General features: G+C 39.2%; 1 protein-coding gene across 1 annotated transcript in view; it reads right to left on the bottom strand.

Annotated features, from left to right (window-relative positions):
* Nucleotides 1-17,149: 17,149 nt before the first annotated feature.
* Nucleotides 17,150-21,375, bottom strand: part of WDR25 (WD repeat domain 25) — a 61,794-nt gene continuing 57,568 nt past the window's right edge. The window contains exons 5-7 of the mRNA XM_058828085.1: nucleotides 21,068-21,238; nucleotides 18,766-18,906; nucleotides 17,150-18,395 (exon numbers count right to left, since the gene is read on the bottom strand). Coding sequence (XP_058684068.1) covers nucleotides 18,174-18,395; nucleotides 18,766-18,906; nucleotides 21,068-21,238 — 534 coding nt within the window. The 3' untranslated portion in view covers nucleotides 17,150-18,173. The remainder of the gene's footprint in view (nucleotides 18,396-18,765; nucleotides 18,907-21,067; nucleotides 21,239-21,375) is intronic.

Genomic DNA, 21,375 nt, shown 5'->3' with positions numbered 1-21,375 from the left:
TTACTGGTGTGTGCAAGTACTTGCTGTGCTCTTTGGAAGATCAGGCATCAAGTCCCTGCAGTTCCTCCAGGGTCTCTTGCAGCACTGTGGAGAAAAATGGTAGCAAATAATATCACACAGGTAAGGCACGAGATAGCTCCAAAGTGGTGCTCATTTCAGTACAAAACTGTCACATGCCTTGTGATTTTCTGCTCCCAAACTTGCTCACAGCGAGTGAGAGGTAGGGCAGGCTGCAAATAATTCCATGAAGTCGATAATAAACACATACAGTGAGGTTTCCAAAGGCCAAGAGCTACTTATGGCAGGATGTGACCTGCAGTAAATTGACTTGGAGAGCCAGAACAGATGCTATTTCCCCTTTGAAACACCAAGATAGAAAATAGATGTGAAAAAAACCTCACTGTTGACTCATTCGGGTATATAAAATTTACACAATCCCTAAGGCAAGACATTAATTTCTCTGGTCAATGAATATAAGGATTTGTATGGAAGAGGTGAAAGTTAACTATTATCTCACCTAAGAAAATATGTAAGCTGTGGAACAGTAAATTGTGTCATTTATGAACTGGAACACAGTGTCAGACTAATCCTTTTATAATATTGTTCATTATTTGACCTAAAGTGCTACTTTGGCAATTACACAAAATTACATCTCTTTTAGATATTATATCTCTGATTATTTAATATCCTGTTCTATTATATGCTTTCATACTACTGCAGTTTCAGTCTGCTTCTATGCTTCACTTAACTCTTTTTCTCAGTTTATGCGCACTAATACATAGATTAAACCCAGCCTTTTCAGCCCATTAGTACAGAGGTTTTTTGTAAAATAGCCTATAACCTTTTAATATTTTTCTGTAATGAATTCTGTTACAGAATTACATAATATTACCCTGCAATGAATTTCAACTGAATCAATCAAAATTACTATAAAAATTCTTCAGTTTTAATGTGTTGATTTAAATTTATCCTTAATTAGGAAAACTGACAGTAAGTGTGGTAATTTCCTATGAACATGAGAAAAAGTTTCAACAATTCACCAAAATTTTCTCAGATTTACAGATGAACTATGTTTAGTTTAATTTAAAAAAAAAAATCTTTAAAATATTACAATAAAGGATATATTCCTGGGATCTTTGGGTTCATTTTGTCACAATAAATTTAGATTTACTGAGACAACCTATGTCTCTATTGAGACAACAGAGAGAAGCATAAGAACAGAATGATGATAGGTGTTTTCACAATAGATTCAAATTCTCTTTGTGGTAGTGTCTTAACTTGTTGCTTCCCTTCAGTTTTCACACCAGGAGGAAGTAATCCAGAAAAATCATGATGAGTTTTGGAGTATGTCATTGGAGATATTGAGAACATGATGCTGTGCCCATCAGACAACTTGTTTGTAAAAAACTGAGATTTTAGGAGATTGAATCTTGTTAAAAAGAGACAAAGGCAGAGAATAAGCCTGAACCCAGAAAAAAGGGGTAGTAGATCTGTCTGCCACTACCTTCCTGAGGGCACCTACCTTCTGTAGGACATTTCTGACAGAGAACAGTGACTGAAAGATGCTTCTCAGAAGAGCTGACTTCCCTTTTACATTCCAGTAGATGTGGTTTGATAAACTCTACTCTTATGTTCATTTAATGACGAGTTTCTCCAGGAAGCAAAACAACAGATCTTCAGCCAAAGTGCCACAGACCCCTCCACTCCAGGGGCTGAGAATTTGCTGTGAAATACCTTTTCCCAAAGACATAAATATTCCGTTTTCTCTTATGCATAAGAATGCCAAGGTGTCAGAGTGCTGCCACAAAACCTTTCCAAATCAAATTTCATATGCAGGATTTGTAGGTAACTACAGCAGGAATTTTGATTTGATTAATTATTTCATTTGCCATGAGTAAGAACAGAAAGAGAGAGCAAAAGAAGTGGCAAGTCCCAGACAGTGCAGTGAAGCAGAAGATGAAAAATGTCATTTTAATGATGAAAACCAAAAGCAGAATGAATATGACACAGAACACTGATCAGGGGGAAAACTAAGGGGACTGAATGAGATCAGAGTCAGGCATATTGAATCACATATCAAAACAGACAAGAATACAAAAATACTACTAGGGATATGGGTTATAATTCACCAGGAATAACAGTGCAAAACTATTATGAAATTGTGGAAAGAAAATGCATTTTTGAGATGTTTTCTCACTCCCAATTAGTTACTCCAATAACCTTAAAAAAAGGTGCAAAAATCTCAATAATTATGAATAATGAAGATTATTTTTGTTAAACTTTTTAGAAGTCTAGAAATAGCTAAAATTCTGAAGTTAAAATCATGGCAAGCCATAACAAAGGTCATTTTCAACTCAACAGTTTCTAACTTATCCACCTAAACTAGAAAATTAATCAAACTAATTCTTTCTCCTTCCAGCACTTTTAATTAAAAAGAATTTTCCCTCCATAATCTATTACAGAGCATGATTACGCAGCTACTTAGATTAATTTCCCCTTGTTTAATTTTGAAGTACTAATTGACATCCTTTGGACTTTCATATAAAACTCTTATCCCCTGTTCATGTTTGCAACCTTGTAATCTTTACAGACCATTGTTATATGTCTCCTTAAATATTGCTGAAATTGTGTATGTGAAATGTAGCCCTCTCAGATTTTTCTCTTGGAAGACTCCTTTCAGGACACTAATTGCTTCTTATTCTCTTCAAGGAACATCCTCCTCACCTTTCTGCTGCTGAACACCACACCATTTCTGTATGAACAGCGAGCTGTTCCAACCCTCTGTACCAAAGCACAGTTCAAGGAAAAGAGAGGATGACACAGATCAGAGCAGCTTCTGATGACCAGACACGCTGATCTGCACACATCAAACCGTGGCATGTTGTCTACATGGTCTCATATCATTGTTTTCCCAATCTTTCCTTCATGTCTTTGAAAACAAACTTCATTGTTAAAAACAACTCTGGTGATTCAGTCATTCTTTATCAACCTGTCATTCATTCCAGCACTTCTCACATTATTTTCCCTTTGGTATTTTCTTTTTAGCGTATTTTAGTAATTGAGAGGTTTTGTTCAGCTGCAGAATTAAAAAGAATTATTTGAATATTCATGCAACAAAAGGTTTTGCTCCTTTTGTACCCCACAAGGTCTTAAACACCAGCTTAATGTCCAAGGCACTGAGATTTTAGAAGGCTGCTGTTCCGAGCCCCTGAGCTCGCTCTTCCCCAGGCTCCTGCAGCCCCCCTGTGCTGCAGGGCAGGGTGCTCTGCCTTCTGCCAGATGGGGATCTTGAGGATGTTGTCAGCCACATATCCCACAGCTGTGGAGAGTGGTAAAGCCCTGTCACCGCTCCCTGCTGAGGCAAGGATCATCCCTGCAGGCAGGCACTCCATCCCAGAGCAGGGAGAACACCTTCATCCGCAAGGGCCAAAACAAGAGGCATCTATACGAGATGCAGTTGTTGGAAAATATCCCTGATGGGAGTTAAGTGCCTCCTCAACACACCCATCATGATAAATATACATTAATGCTCTAACTGTGATTATTCAGAAAAATTCTAATTTTTGAAGTCAGCTCTAATGAATGAATATTTAAATATATTCACCCATTTCAATTTTTCCTTTGCAATTTATGAGTCAGAGCAGACATGCACGAGCTGCAGAGCCACGGCAGTATTTACTACACCCAGCCAAGCAATGACAGCTCTGTGATTTAGAAGAAGAGAAACAGCAGCAAGTCCCAGAATTATTAAATTTCCAATGTCAATGTCAGCCAGTGGTCCTTTCCCACTTTCCACGTTTTCACATGTGACATTGAAAAACAGATCACAAGGAATAAAAGCACCCTCAGCTCATAAGGGTTATAAATTTCAGCAGGCTCCCACTCAAGAGGTTTTTTGTTAAAGCAGAGCTTTTATTGTAACAGTAGAAATCCTCTTAATCTGCAGACCAGTTGTGTAGGATGTCACGAGGAGGAAGACCACACTGAGTGTCCAGACAGCATAGAACCTCTCACCTCAAGAAATCACTGTGCCACCAACCTGAGGAAGTGGGGACAACAGCAGAAGCACTTCTAACTGATAAATTACGAGTATTGACTCCGGTGAGATTATTTTTGGCAAGGAGATAAATCCGGATTTATGTTCACTTGACTTAAATTTGTCAATTTAGTTCAATGGACCTTCAGCACTTCACAGTCTTTATCCTCCACAAATGAGGGAAATGCTCTTATCCCCAAAGCCCTGGGAGTTACACTAAGATGACATGCCTAATCCCAGCCAGATAGTAAGGAGTTAGCTATTTTAGTTTTAGAAGATTTTAAGGCTCTTGGCCTTGTGCTTATGCTATAACTTGAGGAACAGATTAAGAAGGAAAGCTCAAGTTCTCAAGCTCAGCCTTAGCCCAGAAACTGAATCATTGTTTTCTGATTCATCCCCACTTACCTGTGCTTTTGGAGTCCACAATAGCCTGAGGGTGAGGAAGGAAAGACCTGACACTGGAAGAAAGAAAATTCAAAAATTAATCTATTCATCCAAACTATTAAAAGGCCAAATTATTTATAAGACAGTCATGCTTGTCTACAATAAAACTGTGATTTTTCCATATTTTTTCCAGAGAATACATACACTGCCAGAGAAAGTATGTAACTAAGCTGAGAACTTGCATCTTGCTGTTTTGAACCACTTGGATTTTCCTGACAAGCTGCGAGGATAGATAAGGGAATGGAGGCAGAGCAAGGATGATTGCTCTGTCAGCACAAAATGCAGTAAAACATTCCAGTCACAACATTTACTGTATTCCCCTGATTTTTAGGATATGTTATGAAAAAGCCCTAGCAAAAGGCTTTTAGAAACAGACTATTTTTGTTCAACCTAATTTTGGCTTTTTTCCCCACCTCTTTTTAAAGAGAAAAAAAAGTCATGTTTTGCAAGCCACAGTAATATGGGGCTTTTTGCTAGAGCTGTCAGTCCTGTCTATGTAGACCTGACTTGGGTCAAGAGGGAAAAGCAACCCTGAAACTAAACCAGTTTAACAGAATAACATTTGCTACTCAAGGAGAAATGGTCTAATTGAAAAGAATGTCAGTAAACAGCTCATTACTGAGATTTCAGAGTCCAGAAAGCCGAGCTGTGGGAACACAACAAATCCAGTGAAGTCACACTTTGCAAAGACCCCAGACAAGTATTTTATTTAAAGTAGGTTTGGACTGCCTTTTACTTTTCTTTCATTCTCTATTGATGATGAAGATGAAATGCACTTTTTGGTGCTCTAGATGACACCAATTAAACTTGATTTCTTGCTTCAGCTCATAACTCCACTTGTCTCTGACTTCTAAGACTACTTTATTCTGAGCTTTAAATTTCTGCTTTGTTTAGAGAGAAAGTGTTGCTCCCACTCAAGCAACCTAACATTCAACTCATGAAAATGCACACACAACTTCCAAGCACTACCAAATAAGTAATTTGTCCAACATTTCTATTTTACCCTTATAAAAAGTTAGGATAATTCTATCTTTTTATCCTTTAGACTTATGAAGGAAGGATTGTCTTTTATTACTTGATTATACAGTATTTGACATAATAGTCTCTTGATTATAATTGCACAGGCCATGCATATTGCATTGCCTGCCTACCATTACCAAATACCATGTTTTCTTATCCTTAGTACTTTTTCCCCTTTGGATGTGAAATTAACATTTCCTGTCCACAGGTCAGTCCCTAGGCTACACCACCTCTCCTCACACCTATGTATTCCTCATACACAGCAATGAAGGGGACTATTTGAACTACCACTATTTGAAGAAATTCCATTTCCCTGGGCTCTCCCTTTCCTTTGCTAGGCCTTTCTCCTTGCAAAGCTTCTTAAACTGAAAGAGCAAAAGCCTCAGCATACAGCGCTTAGAAATTACTACAGAACAGCTGTGCTCACCTCATTTTTCCACTGACACTGACACTGCATGTATCTCAACACTCTGCAGTTTATATTTACACTCACTTGCAAGCCAAAGCTGTTTACCAATTCACACAAAAAAGATCTGTTCAAAAGAAGCGCCACCCTGGCCACAAACTTCCTTGGCACATCTGCACCTTCTTCCATTAGTGCCATCCACACTAGCTAGACATTGATACTTAGAAATTGCTCTGGATATTCTCCTGCTGAGTGGATAAAGCTTCACACAGCTATTGAAAAAAATAGCTCTAACTGGAGAAAAATAACCCAAGCAAACAACGAAGCAGGGAAGCCTTCAAAGAAGTAAGACTGAGAGCCCACTGGACCAGGCCGGTGCAGCTGCTAAGTAGGTGATAAGGAAGTACCCCCCACCTGAGAAAGGCTTTCCACTTCATTGCAGAGCACACTCACTCTCTGCAGGAGCTGCACAGCTGGCAAGAGCCTGGGAGAAGCCTCATGATTGCAGCATTGCTGGCAGACAGCAACTAGCAAAGTCTTTTTCTCAGCTGCTCTTTCAGAGGCTGGTGACAGTCAGATTTTGATCCCATTTGAAGCAGCACAAGTCTCAGATGATGCCTTTAAGGCTCTCTGATGCTCTACAGATGTTGCAGTAATAGCTGTATCCACACAACAACATTCCCTAATTACATCAGTGATGGAGAGAGATTCCATGGGCTGTCTGGGCAGGTTTGGACATTTGTGCCATGCACAGCGTAAGGGACGGCTGTGAATTCTTGGTGGGGGTGGGAAGAGGCAAAAAATAAGGCAAGAGATCAAGAGAGGCATGTCTCCATTTCATGTCTTGGGTACACAGTCCTAGCCTAGCATTGCACAGCGACAAACTGACCACAGAATGAAGCCAGACCCACCAGAAAATAAGGGAGAAACAGCAACCAAGCCTGGGAACCTCCCAGACCCTTGGGATCAAGGCTAAGGTTATCTTGCCATTATTATTGCTGAGTCTGTTTCCTTTTGTCCAAGAAATAAAGACTGGAAATCAGGAGAGGATTCTGTTTTCCTGTGGGCTCATAGGGAAAACCTGAGAAAATCATGGTGTCCCCTGATGTTCAGGACCATATCTGCAGAGCAGGCACCGGGGCAGCAGCTCCTCAGAAAGGTACAACAGTGATGAAAAAAACATATAGCATAACCTGACTCACCTGTCAAAACTTCTCCTATTTAATGGTGGTGTCAGAGTCAGGTTTCTCCCTCATTGTGCTGGCTGAATTAGTCATTTTTTCTCTGCTCCAGCTCTATGTGTGTCAGGCAGGAGCTACCCACTGCATTCAAATGTTATCGTTTCGACATTCAGCAGCATTTTCTCTCCTCCCTGAGCACTAGTGAAAGTTTTCATGCCACAGTTTATTTACAGTACATTCAATTCATGCCTCTAGCCATTCTAGAGACTTCCCACACACCAAGTCTTATAAAGGCTTTAGGGCTCATTTTAAACCTACTGAAGACATACTGACTGTGCTCTCTGGCTATGGAACTCCACATTTAATTGCCTTACACGTTTGAATAACATTAAAATTATTCAGGAATGTAGACAAATTAGAATATAAACTGTAGATAAACTACTGATCTTGATCCTTGTCAGCATAACCCTCTAAGCAGCTAAAGTGACCTGTTCTGAATTCCATTTAGAAATTATTTTCCCTTGGACCGCTGTGTTGGGATTGTTCACCTAGAAAAACAGCTGAGATTTTTGCTGGGCCAGTCATTTATATTTGCATGTCTGACCACATCTTTAATGGGAGGAAGCTATTTTCCACCATATGGCTTGCAAATGTATATGTATTATTCCCAATACTCCTATTATACACATATATTATTATATAATTACATTATGAAAATTTCATTTAGATTGAAATTATTTTATTAGTAATTTAGATGAGTTCCAATCCTGCAGCAAGAGCATTTGGTCTGAAACCTATTTTTTATTGTAAAAGTAAAGTATGCACTTCTTACCCCAGGCACAGAAGAGACATTGAATTCAGACTGCTAACACACAAATAAAAGCCCAATTTAAAGACCGAAAATAATCAGTACAGAAAACTGTACAATAACATTACAGTGGGAAACAAATGTGTCTGTTAAGCAGTGTAATTCCTTGAAAAATGAGGAACTGGTTCCCCTGGATGCTTCTCTCTTTGTAGGAAGCACTCCTGCCTCAGACAGTTGGAGCCCACAGCAGAGATGTCATTATGTCAGGCTGACATCTGATGTGTTCGGCCTCCTGGAATATGAGATCTGCTTATTATTTCCCTCTTCATAACAGAGGTTCAAGGCAACCTATTATCTCCATTTCTTTTATTTATTGCACTAAAGTGTTCAAAACACCTCCTGAAATACTGCAGTACAAAATACAGAAGTGTATAGCGGTTTGCTTTCCTTCTCCAAAGAGCTCCTATTTTCTCAGCTACCCAGCACTTCTGCAGAGGGGCAGTTTTGTCACAGGCTTAGATGCATCTTGGATTAAATGTGTAAATAAACACCTCACCCTGTGCCTGTGCCTTGGGACCATGTAGAGTACACAAGGAGTGCTGAGCATGTCCTGGTTTCAGCACAAGAGAGACAGGGACCTGTTAAAGCAGATCCAGAGAACAGCCATGCAGGCTCTCCAAGAGCTGGAGTCCCTGAGGAAAGGTTGAGAAAGCAGGAGCTGTTCAGGATGGAGAAGAGAAGGCTGCATGGAGATCTGTGTGACCCTCCAGTACTTACAGGGGTCTTATAAAAGAGTGAGGGAACAGCATTTTATACAGTGATAGGACAAGAAGGAACAAGGGTTTTAAACTGAAAGAAGAGAGATTTAGATTAGATGTTAGGAAGAAATTCTTTACTCTAGGGTGAGGGTGGTGAAGCAGAGGAAGAGGTTGCCCAGAGAGGCTGTGGATGACCCATTTCTGGAAGTGTTCCAGGCTGGATGGGGCACTGAGCAACCTGGTCTGGTGGAAGGTGTTCCTGCCTATGGCAGGGGTGTTGGAACTAGATGGGCTTTAGGGTCCCTTCCAACCCAAGCCTTTCTGTGATTCTCCAAAACCTTGTAAGAACAATTTCCAAAGCTTAAGAAGTCCCATGCAAATGCAGCACTTTCAATTACAGACACCTGTGGCCAGCCCAGTGGAGGGTCTCTCTCCATGTGTTGCTATCACAAGGGTATTTCAGCTGCCTAATGATGCAGGAAAGGGCTGAACACACAAACCTTCACCTTCCAGCCTCCTCTGGTTCCTGCTTCCTCTGCACAATGGTGAGGAGCCCTGTGAGAGCTGTCCAGGCACAGCAGACTGCTCAGACAGAGCTGGCTCTGCCCTTAAGAGGACACTGCTCTGGCACACAGCCTTCCATCACAGGGGACCTGAAACAAAACCCCACATCTGGGAGCCACAGAGACAAATGGCAAATGCTTTCTCACCCTGATACCATCTTCTGTGAAGTGGTGTCCTGTGGGCAAAACTTCAGCACCTCTTATTCTATAATCAATCCAATTTTAAAAATACTTTTTTTTTACCTTTAGAGTGTGTTACAGAGATAAAACAGAAGAGGTTCAAGTCAACCACCTACATCCTAGATGCACCAATAGGTAACAGAGGTATTAAACAGAAATCAAGCTTTATCATCTCACTGGCTGCATATGTCATAACACTAGAAAATGTTCTTAAAAAGCTGCCTGGATGACAGGGTATTTTTAGAAAAACTAGGCACCACACCAAGAAGAACATGAAAGAATGTGTTTCATGTACATCTTCTCCACAAAGCAGCATTGTGTTATTTGTTTGATAGGAGATGGCATTCCAAACAGAGGTGCGGTGATGCTGCTCTTGTGTTGATATGTACTTAACAATGTTCCAGCCACAAATACTTCCACCACATTTCAGCATGCTCTCTACAGGCCAGAAAAAACTGATGGCTGAAAGTCTCCCAGCTTCAGGGTTCTTTGTGGTTGTGCCCATGAAGGGATAGGTGCATCACAGGCATTCAAACATGTCCTGAATCATTGTCCTGATGAGTAACTGAGGAATGACAGGGAAATAATAGAACCAGCAGAGGGGAAAAAAAACCCAAGGAAACATGAGGCAATTTAAAACAATTCTTGAGATGTGTTGCAAAAGTTCTATTTAAAAGCAGAAAGAAGAGTTAGTGTAGGATGTTGTGAGGGTTAGACCTGCACAGCAATGCTCTGTGAAAGCCTTTGTTGGAATTCCTGCACTCTTACAGTGACTTCACAGATGGGACTGTGTCCCATGTGAATGTAAAAATAAATCAGCCAGATATTGTCATAACACTTCAAATATACTTAATCGTCATGAGTTTTTCTCCCAGAGATTCAGAGTAGTACTTGCTCAAAGGGAATGATTGTAGAATTTGAAATGTAAGCATTCAGAGAGAAAACTAATGTCTAATTATGAATGTTAAAAATAAAAACAGAGCTATTAATTTCAGCAGCAAATGATGAGTCCTTATGTTATGAAAAAAAATAACATCCCTCTAGAAAATATCTGAAGAGTCCATTGATATTTTTTCTATAATTTACTCAAATTACTGTCAAAATTTTCCCCTGACAAGTTCTCTCATAAAAGTACTTTGTATTTGCTCATTCAGTTGCCACCTTTCAAGAAGTTTCAGGTTCAGGAATAATTAATGCAAAACTGAATGCAAGTTTATTAAACTACAGGAGTTTGGTGAAAAGCTAAATACAGCTAGGCTTCCTAACTCAAATTAAAATGGTAGCATCAGATCTCAGGGCAGATTATGAAGAATACAATTTCTCTGAAATTACTCCCTTGACAGACACCTAAGTAAAAGGCAGTTTAAAACACAGTGAAAAGGTCATTATCCTCATTTTTTAGGACTGCACTTCTCTAGAGGATGCTTAAGCATCCTTTAAAATACATGGAAAAAGGGAGGGTAGAGAATAGGGGGAGGGAAGGAGGCTCAGGGCTCCCTGTTACATGTTCCTGCAGCAACATCATGTGAACAGCAAAGCAATTTCTGTTGTGCCAAGGCCCAAACAGACTCATTGTACCAGGAAAGCAGGAGCTTCCACTTGGTGGAACATCAAGTCCAGGAGCCACTTCACCTGTCAAGTATTACACAGAATCATAGAGACACAGAATATTCTGAGTTGGAAGGGCCCCTTCACGATCACCAAGTCCAGCTCCTGGCAAGACACCCCAAGAGTCACACCACAGGCCTGAGAGCATTGTCCAGGCACTCCTGGAACTGTCAGGCTTGGTGCTGTGACCACATCCCTGGAGAGGCTGTTCCAGTGCTTGACCACCCTCTGGGTGAAAAACCTTTTCCTGATACCTAAACTAAGCCTCCCCTGTCTCACTTCTATGAACACATCCATATTTGAACACAGGATTTTGTATGAAAGTGTTGACCAAAATGCAAGAATTTAAGCCCAGGCCAAGGTAACATTTTTCTTTTGTAAAAAAGGACACATTTTCTGTTGCTCCAGTGGATTTAGTTCAATTGCACCAAAGACAGTATTCAACTTATTATAAGCAATTGGAAAAGTAAGAGGAATTTTTTATTCCCTCAGAGAAACCTTGTCAGACTTGCAAACCTCCCTCTCTCTGAAGGGCATTCAAAATTCACCAAATAACAAAAATCCCCAAAGATGCATAATTAATGTGGTAGTTCAGCTATTATGTTGAAAAACAAGGAAAACATTGTCTACATCATTAATAAAAAGATTATTTAAAATTGTACTTCTGAAGTAGAGACCAGAGGTCCAAATGTAAATTACAGCAGATTCTGAAGTCCCAGAAGCATTGTCTTTATTTTAATAATGACAAGTTGTCTCCACTGCCTTCTCTGTAAAGCTCTCAGAATGCCAATTATGCAAGGAAGTACACAGCTTCTCAGGTGAATTTTGCAATTCACCTGTGGCTGAAGCAGCCATAACCAGACTGCAACAGCAGTGCCAGAGTTACTAACTGAACACTAAAGTGCTGAGAGGTTGTCCTGCAAGCACAGCCACAAATTACAGCAAATTTATGTTGTTTTTTATAAATAAAGAAAAGCTCTCGGCTGTGGCTAGCATGGCAATGCAAGTTATAGAGCTGAGAGGCAGGTTTATCAGCTAGAGGCTGTCCCAGTCCTGCCCTGCAGCTTCACAGCTCTGGCAAGGTCACAGGATGAGTGCAGCAAGGTTTCCCATCTGAAATGGACCATGAAGTTACCCTCAGATGATGATGGCAGACTTTGACAAGTGGAAGCTCTGCTCAGGTCACCCCACAGCCCAGCCACGCTGCTGCCCAGAGAAAAGATAAAATTTTGGATATGATTAAGATTTCACTTTATGTGCCCAGATTCTGAGGTTACATATCTGGTCAAAACATTACATGTTTGATGTTGGAACAAAGAAAAATTAGTCCATGACATGCATACAGTTCACAGATTGCACGTTTCATAATAATGGCATAATAAACATTTTCATTTTTGTACTAAAAGCAGTACGTGATTTGAACTGATGTCTGCATTTCAAGTAGTTGCATGCATTAAAACAAATAGCAAAGATATGCAAACTAACCATCCAGACTGGCTGGGGGTAATAGATCTTTCATCTTGATTTACAAGAAACTCTTTTTAAAAAAGAACTTGCCTTAGTGAGGATTAAAAAAGCAAGGAAAGGGAATGAATCAAAATATCTCATTTGCTCTATTTTATATATATATAAAATAACATATGTGTAAGCTATGACATTCTTTACCTCATATTCAACTTAAACAATTTCCTATGGACTGTGAGGTGGAAGAGCTCTGGAATTTACTTACAACTCTGAGTGGCAAGCCAAAAAAGGAAGTGGTTATGCAATAAAAAATAAAAATAACATAGCTCATGCTGAAGATATATCTAAATGATATTCAGAGGCAACTCTTTGCTACTTGCTTCTAAACAAGTGGTACTATTCTGAAGATAAGGAAATTGCTTTCTCAGTGTAAGCTGGTTTGTACCAGAGAAGGTACACTGAAGCACAAGTTGTTACATAAGCTGATCTTCTAAGGATGTACTTCAAACAAGTGAAACTTCAAATCTTCCTCAGAATGATACCTGAGTTTTGCTGATGGAAGTTGGAGAAAAACAGATCTAGCTGAATCTGGACCATAACTTCCTCTTCAAGGCACTTTCTACCTTGGTGAACTTCAATCTTCTCCAAAGTCTTCCTGAAAATGTTTTTAGATTGATTTTAAGAGGCACTTATGCAAAATCGTGAAAATGTAGTGAGAATTACTGGTGGATAAAACTTTATCATTTCTGTGCAGTTTCTAGGTACTTTCTGATAGGCTTCTAAATAAGCTTGTGTAGGACATCCAGGGACTGGGAAAGGGAGGTTGAATAAGCTGAGTTCCATTAAACCTCCACTTCAATCCAGTACAGGGAGTCCTACCCCCTTCCAAGACCCATCATTCCCATCCTATTCTAGGCTGCTGCTCTGTCCCAGCTGGGAGTTATTCTGCACTCCTGGCAGGAGTCATCAAACTCTGGAGCAGGGCCAGCTCATCTTATTGCCACTGGAGATCAAGCACCTCTGAAATTGCTTTTTTTTTCCCCTCATAAACTAACTCCCTGCATTTCAATTCTTTGAAGCGTGAAAACATCAGACTATGGCCACTCTGCACAGAGAGGTGAGTCATGAAGAGAGCAGTGAGAAATTTATCAAAGAAAGGGGAAAACACCAAAGACTCTTTGAAGCTCCTGAGGCTACATTCATGTTTGCAAGCAGTAAGGCCCAACAGGAGCAAGCGTGCAGTTTGTCTTGCTTCTAAAATCACAATATCTAACCTACAAGCTTTTGGGGGAGAAGGGGATACTCTGAACTATCTCCAGTCTAGTCCCACCAGCTGGGATATATATTTAATATGGTCTTAGAGCACATCTCATTTAAATTAATTTGAGTGCAAACTGCACAACGCTATTTGTGCACTCTGTGAGCTAAAGCACTAAAATACTAAGTGGCAATAACTCTGAGGGCTGGTGGATGATGTTGCCTTGTTATTTTTTTTCCACAAAAATGCACTCCTGACAAGGTAAACCTTGTAGGAACTGAAATAATAAAAAGAATCTGCAAGACAGTTAAGCAGTAATCAAAGATAGAAAGAGAAGCAGACGGAGGAGAGGCTAAGAAAAGGGGAGACTCTCCAAAAGTAATAAGCCTCATTAAAACTGGAAAACAGGCAAGAATGGAGTGCAGAGTGCTCTGGGATTTCTGCCTGCCTTTCTAATGACAGCTGGATTGAAAGCATGAAAGTCTCAAGTCAGAGAACAGTAAAAAAAAAAAAAAAAGATGAATGTAGTGAAAGCACATAGACTGCTATACCTTTAAATACAGAAGACAAGATGCTGAGACAAGAACAGAAAAAATGAAAATTAAATGGTGAGGATGCGAGCAGTGACTAGGAGGAGCTGGGATTAAGAGACCAAGATCAAGGCTAGCTGAAGAAAGAAGAGCAAATATTTTCAGTTGAAGCCAAACCCTTATGTAAGGATAATGGGTAATTTGAGATCCCACAATTTTTTGATCTGCCTGTTTTGTTCTGTTCTGCTGTAGTATTGTATCTTTACATTTGCCTGTCTCCTACAGAAAGAGTAATCCCATTGTAATGCCATACCTTATTTTTATGATGAAGCCAATAGCTGAAATATAGTGACTCACCAACAGTATTTCGGCTGAGTGAACACAATGATTCTAATAACTGTCTGCTAATTAGCAGGTTTTTGAGATAAAGACAGTTGAATAGCTTGCATCCTCTGACACCCTAAATTAATAATGCTCCAGTAGCAAATAATAAAGTGGTAGAGACTGGCATTATTACTTTTTGGTACAGTACAAAATAGATTAAAATTAATCTGGCTTGTTTATCTACACAGTCTAGACCATTTCAAAATGCTGGAAAACTCTGCCTTGGCTGTAACATATGATGCCCTAGAGAGCTCTATATAAAACTAAAAGAATTTCCCCTAAAGCAAGATGCAAAAATTTATACATTACAATTTTATGAATAAAATTAATTAACCAACAATTCATTACATTCTAAAAGCTTCATCTGACCATAATAATCCTTGTTCGCAGCCCAAACAGTATTTGGTAATTGCAGAGTGATGGAATACTGTGGATATTTTTTGATTACAGTTCATTACATAAGACAACAAGGAAGAATTTATGTTTGAATAATAATGAAAACTTAATTGACACCACTCTTCTAAAATATTTTCAATTACTAAATTTCAGTCTGTCTTAATCAGTTTTATATTAGAAAGAGATTTTAATGAGATAATGCTATGAAAATAATTTCATTATATTATAAAACCTTTGACTGGATCTTCTGAGTAATAAAACTCCAACCACCTTGGAAATCTGACCAAATGCAATTCTAACTTCAATATTCATGAAGATTATACAGTTCCAAGTTTCTTTTATTTTCTCTACTACTTCTAAAAAAAATTAAGCTTTTCCCTCCCTCTCCACCCCTCAAATAGTCTACAATTTATAGCTGCAAGATAATTTCAGGAGGGATAAATTCTCGACACCAGAATCACGCCTCAGCACACAAGTTAAACTTAAGCAACAACATGGGTAATTGTACAAAATGCAGTTACTTTTCTCAGCAATGATTCCCAGACTGCTCTCTCAGGACCTTTCCTCTATCCAGACATTCTCTGGCTGAGGCTGAGTGTGCTGAGAGCTCACTCAGGTAGAGGGAAGTGTTCACATAAGCTGAGGCCTCATCCACAAAGACGTTTGTACCATGAGCTCACACTTCTTTCAGAGGCTTTTCTCAAAGCTGTACTTAACAAAATAACAGATAATCTCCTATGGAGATAGATACCAGGTTGTAACAGGAACAATTACAGTGCTGCTCATCCTTCATGTGAGACAAACCTGGCTGCCCAAAGTTTTAAAGTGGTAACAGTAAATTTTGAATTAAAACACCGGGAGGGAAGAACACAGAGCCACCACCTTGGAAAATGCTGTGCAGTTGGGATTCAGCTTGCCTAGCAACAGGCGAGGGCTACTTCACTTCCAGCTGACCTCCCTCTGACTTCTGTGAGGATCCCACAGCTTGATTTAGGAGTAACTCTAAAACCACTGACAAAGTTTCTTTAATTTAAAGGTACAGCTGGCTTGTGTATTAGAGGCACAGTGAAAAAAAGTGCAAACTTCAACCTCCTGTTGAACAGCTCATTGCTGAACAATGAAGCAAGAAAAAAAGGGCAATCTGGGAAACAAAGAAAAATTGCTTTTTCATTGCAAGAGTCACTTAAATTTAAGTGACCCTATGTTAAATCCTGTTGTAGCTGTTGATAAGGTGATTAAAACCTGCAGCCACAATATCTTGGTCCAGACTTCCAACAATATAACTGGACCCACAGTCTTGGTACAGGCTTATTTCTTACTACAGCCAATAAGGAACATAAACTACAAACCAATGGAGTACATTATGCTCATTAATTGATTAAAATCTGCTGTTAGCAAGGGTGTTGAAAACTTTTCTCCAAAAAAGATTTTTTTACTGAGCATGCAAAAGTGGATAGAAACCCCTTGCATTTGTGCCAATATGAAAAATCAGAAGAATAAAAAGATGCTAGAGAGGAAAAATGGCTACTATACATGGTTTCTGGATTCCATGACAGAGACAGTTTACTCAGCACAATTATCCTGTGTATGTTAAAACACCTTTGCAGGCTAACCAGACCAAAGACAAGCTTACACCACTCACTATAAGATAGTACATGTTTCTGTGGAATCATGATTAGGAATACATATGGTTTATGTGGTGCATAGACATGTTATTTTTCATATATATACACACACAGGTACCTAAAGTATTTTCTAGAACCAAGCAATACAAGTGCAGGGAACACAAATTTAAAATACATTTACAAACAATCTCTATATATGTAAAAACACAGTAATGGCCTAATGAACTTTATATTTGCTGAAGAATAGCCCAGCTCCTGTCTGAGTGCCAAAGAACCTCCCCTGCACCGAATAGCATGATGATAATTTTCTGTGTCCAAACAACATCAAGAATTATGGGAAAATGCATATGTGTTTGCAATAAATTAGTGTAACATGTTAATTGCTTTCAGCCCCCAAGCATTGATTCCATTATAGGCTTGTGTACTAACTTGTCAAGAATAATAGGAGTAAAGCAGTAAACAGAGATAGCATGTATTAAAAAAAAAAAGTTTATTTTTTCCTTAAAATGTTTATACATAGTTTCATTTTGTTTTTATACAGTCAAGTTTAACATCAGGATTTCAAACACCAATGTACTGAGTTCAAAATTAGGTTCAAGCTATCTCTCACACCTTTCCCTGGAACTCTCAGAAGGCATTTTACAGTAAGTTGAGCTGATAATAGACTATCCATTATCAGAAGAAGCAGTCCCACCTGCCCTCTGACCTTCCCCCTTCTTGTGCATAGAAGCTGTTTTGCCTTGAACTACAGTGTTGCTTCTCTAACCCTCCAGTGATCAGGTCAGGGAGCTAAACTAGCTGAAAAAAGTGGGGAAAAAACATCCCAGGAAGATGGAATAGGTATTAACTGATCTGAACATCATCTGTTAAACAGTATGTCCTCAGCTTTTGGTGAGGACAAGAGGAAACAGTCTCATATTGTGACAGAGGAGGTTTAGATTGGATAATAGAAAAAACTTCCTCAGCCAAAGGGTTGTCAAGCATTGGAACAGGCTGCCCAGGGAAGTGGTGGAGTCACCATCCTAGGAGGTATTTGAAAGATTTGCAGATGTGGCACTATGGGACATGGTTTAGTGGTGGACATGGCTGTACTGGGTCAAAGCTTGGAGTCAACAATTTTAAAAGTCTTTTCCAACCTAAATGATTCTATGATAAACCCTGGTCTAAGAAAGCTGTATTGAAAAGATGCATAAAAAGAGCAATCATTTTCTTAAATTTAAGTGCTTGCTCAAAGTAGAATGGGACTGGATGAGCACCGGAAGATTGACACAAAAGGGTTAAAAATTTGTCTCCAGCGTTGAGGGAGACAGTAGGACCACTTTGCTCAAAAGCCAACCACAAAATCATCTTAACTGCATTATGAAAGCATAAATGTAGAGGTCACAGAAGACAACAGTCTCTCTCCTGCTTACAACACATCCCAACAGACTTTCACATTCCATACTCTGGCTTATTTCCTAAGCCTTTGACAGACTAACAGGAGAGAGACATCCTAAAATGTAACTCTGCTTGTTATTGCCATATCTTGATTTCTCCAGCCCAGTCACATGTTGCAAGGAGTGATGGCAAGACTGGGTGAAATATTGCACTCACACAAGCTTCTTTATGTGCAGACAAAGTGCGAATAATCCTTGAAGTATGATAGTTGTAGAAAAACACTTTGCCATCTGAACTTCCTGTCACCAAAAGAGTTCCATCTGGAGAAAATTCACAGCCCACTGCAAATCCTTCCACCTGTGAAAAACAATAACAGGGCAACTTTTGAGGGTGGTTTTGTGGTATACTAAAAATTAATATAGTACAAAACCTGCATATCTTTAAATAAATAGACACTAAATATTTCTCCAGTTCTTTATTAAGACACAGCTATATAAAAAACTTATTTAATCAAACCATTAAGCATTCATAAAGTCTTCTAATAACTATTTTCTTCAGAGTGCATATGATTGAAAATAGACTGGCACATGGGAAAGCAAATGAAGCCAATTAATATCTATCACTGATTTATAATAAAACACTATTAGCAGACATTAAAAAGCAGAGGTGCTTTGCTATCTATCTTGCTTTTAAAGTTGGATACTGAGTTCCTGGTGGGGAAGGATACCTTGTGTCCTTCGTATCTTTTCTTTTTGTTGATTCGGTAGGGTCGCTGGGCAGAAAACAAAGCCATGTAGTTCCCGTTGGTCTGAGCCACAAACACAGACTCCTTTGGGTGCAGGGTCAGACTTGGGCAAGTGTAACGCTCCTGAAAATGATTTCAAAGGAAGTTTTGTTGTATCAAACAGATTAGTTCAAGTGATTCAAGTTATCTCTTGACATACTTGAGAGCCCGTGAAGGACAAGATACAGACAAGTCATCTCCATATATACATTATGTAAAGATACTTAACTCACTACAAACCACCGGAAGTCTTACATCAGGACAAATTCTAAATCAAACCTTTACCCTGTTTTCCTAGATATTGACCAAAACCCCTTCTCTCTCTGAGCTATAATTATACTGAGGAACAGCTACAGAAAGGTAACTCCAACCAGATGTTTCCCCATCACCCTCCTCCTGCCCAAGGAAACCCAAAGTTTGAATGTGAAAGTGAATCTTCTCCCATATCCCTTCCTCCACAGCCATACTGTGCTTTCCATGCTACTTTGTACAGTTCTCAGATCCTCCATCCTTCCAGTTCTGGCCAGACTGACAGGAACAGAAAACATCTGATTGAAACAGACACCTTTCCCCATCCCACTCTTATAAAACAGAAGAAGAAGAAAAAAAAAAGTACCATTATTAGCTTCCTTATGACAGTGATGTGGGCTGCTGCTGGCTGCAAACTCATAAATATCTGCAGCAATTAGTAAGACTTGGCTTTACTGTACAGTTCCTATTTAAGACTGAATTAAGATTACTTTCAAAACTCTGCATGGTGACTCCCTCAGAAATCAACTGCTCTCACAAGGCTTCCACCAGGTCCAAACCTCTTCTAGTTTCAGCCTAACCTAAAGACAGAGTGCTGAGTTTTGATGCCACAAGAGCTTTGGCTGTAGGATCCATGTGAAGAACACCAGGATGACCACTGGACACCATGGGCTATGTGGTAGAGTGGGAAGAACATCAGATTGGTTTTGCTGTGTGATTTGGAAGTGAAGGACTAGGAAGTAACTTCTGGGTACTGTAAAGTATTGGGCACAATGCAACTGTGTGTTTCTGCAGAGAAACTGGCTCTGGGAGTATGGGACCAGAAAGCACAACACAATCTGCAGGAGCATGGGGCTGTCATCCTGGGTATTTTGTAGTAATGGGCTATTTTAGAGCTGTTAACCATTTATTAGTGCAGACAAACAATAGATCAAGTCCTGTTGGCATCTAATATGTTTCGAGAGCTGAGGGGCTTAGCCCCACCTCAAAGGTTTCAAAGGTGAAATTCAGAAAAGTGAAGCAGAGTTTGCAAAGTCATCACCACATTTTGTTTATTCACAGTGAAGAAAAGCGAGGAGGTGGGGGGTGGGGGGTGGAAAATCCATTTCAGAGATGCTGTAGTCATGTTTGTTTGTTACTCTTTGATGCTGAACCTTTCTGGTCTGTAATTTATATATTCACAGTTATTTCTTTTTTCCTTTCCTATTATCTATCCAAGGTATTGATAGATCCAATATTGTACAAAGACAATTCTGGAAATTAAACACAAAACAATTCCATTAAATCATCAACCATGTGTTCTTGTCAGCAGAGCACTGTTCATTTCAGCCAAAAGTATCTATATACAATCCAATCACATAATATTACGTAGGATATTAGACTTGGGTTTTCAAAAAAGACTCAAAGAATTGAAATTTTCTATTAACTGCCTTGGTAATCTCCTTTGAAGCTGTCAGCCTTTCTAGACAATTTAGTCCATTAAATGTCTTGCTTGGTTAGATGTCTGGGAAATACTGCACCTGCACTGATAAATGCAAATTTTGCCTCTGTGATTATTCTGTATTAGGTATCTATATGCACATATCAGGTTGCTATTACAATGTGAATATTAAACTCAATTTGTCAATAGCCCTCATTGCAGCTGATGAAAAATGTATGAAAAAGTGTGGGAAAAGAAACATTGCACTATAGCAGTTACTGCCACACACCACTGGCAAACCACAACGACACTGCAGAGTCCTTGTCTAAATATAGCTTAGATGGCAATGAATTAGCACTGAAATGTAAATATTTTAAACACAAGGAGACCTCTCAGTCTTCAAGGTTGTTTTTTAATAACAATTAAGTGTCAGGTATAAAAACAAAGAAAGTCATTGACTTACACGAAGGGCATCTTATACATCACAAGACCTTATTGAAAATCAAATGCTTTCTTTTACTACACTAGTATGAAATATTGAATCATGACCTGAACACCAGTAGTTGTTAATCTTACATGAAAAATCTGATTGGAGATTTTTGCAGCACTTTGGAAGTCCCACGCAACGATGGTGCGGTCAGCTGAGTCTCGGCTTACTGCATCCGTGCTCGTAAGAAACTCTCTTCCTTCAGGGAGGAAAAGTATATCCAGAGTCTGTTGTACTGCAGCTTTGTACACTCTCAACACCTAGTGGACAAAAGAGTTTGTTATTTTTTGACAGATTAGAACCTGATAACCTATGTTTTCCCTCTCTGTATTAATAATTATCTCCATTAAATGACATATTATTTTTAAACATCAAAAGGTAGCTCTATTTATAATGT

The sequence above is a fragment of the Poecile atricapillus genome, chromosome 1, assembly GCF_030490865.1.
Source record: "Poecile atricapillus isolate bPoeAtr1 chromosome 1, bPoeAtr1.hap1, whole genome shotgun sequence".
Classification (NCBI taxonomy): Eukaryota; Metazoa; Chordata; class Aves; order Passeriformes; family Paridae; genus Poecile; species Poecile atricapillus.
Note: the sequence above shows the minus strand (reverse complement) of the source record. Positions and strands in the feature narration are given on the sequence as shown.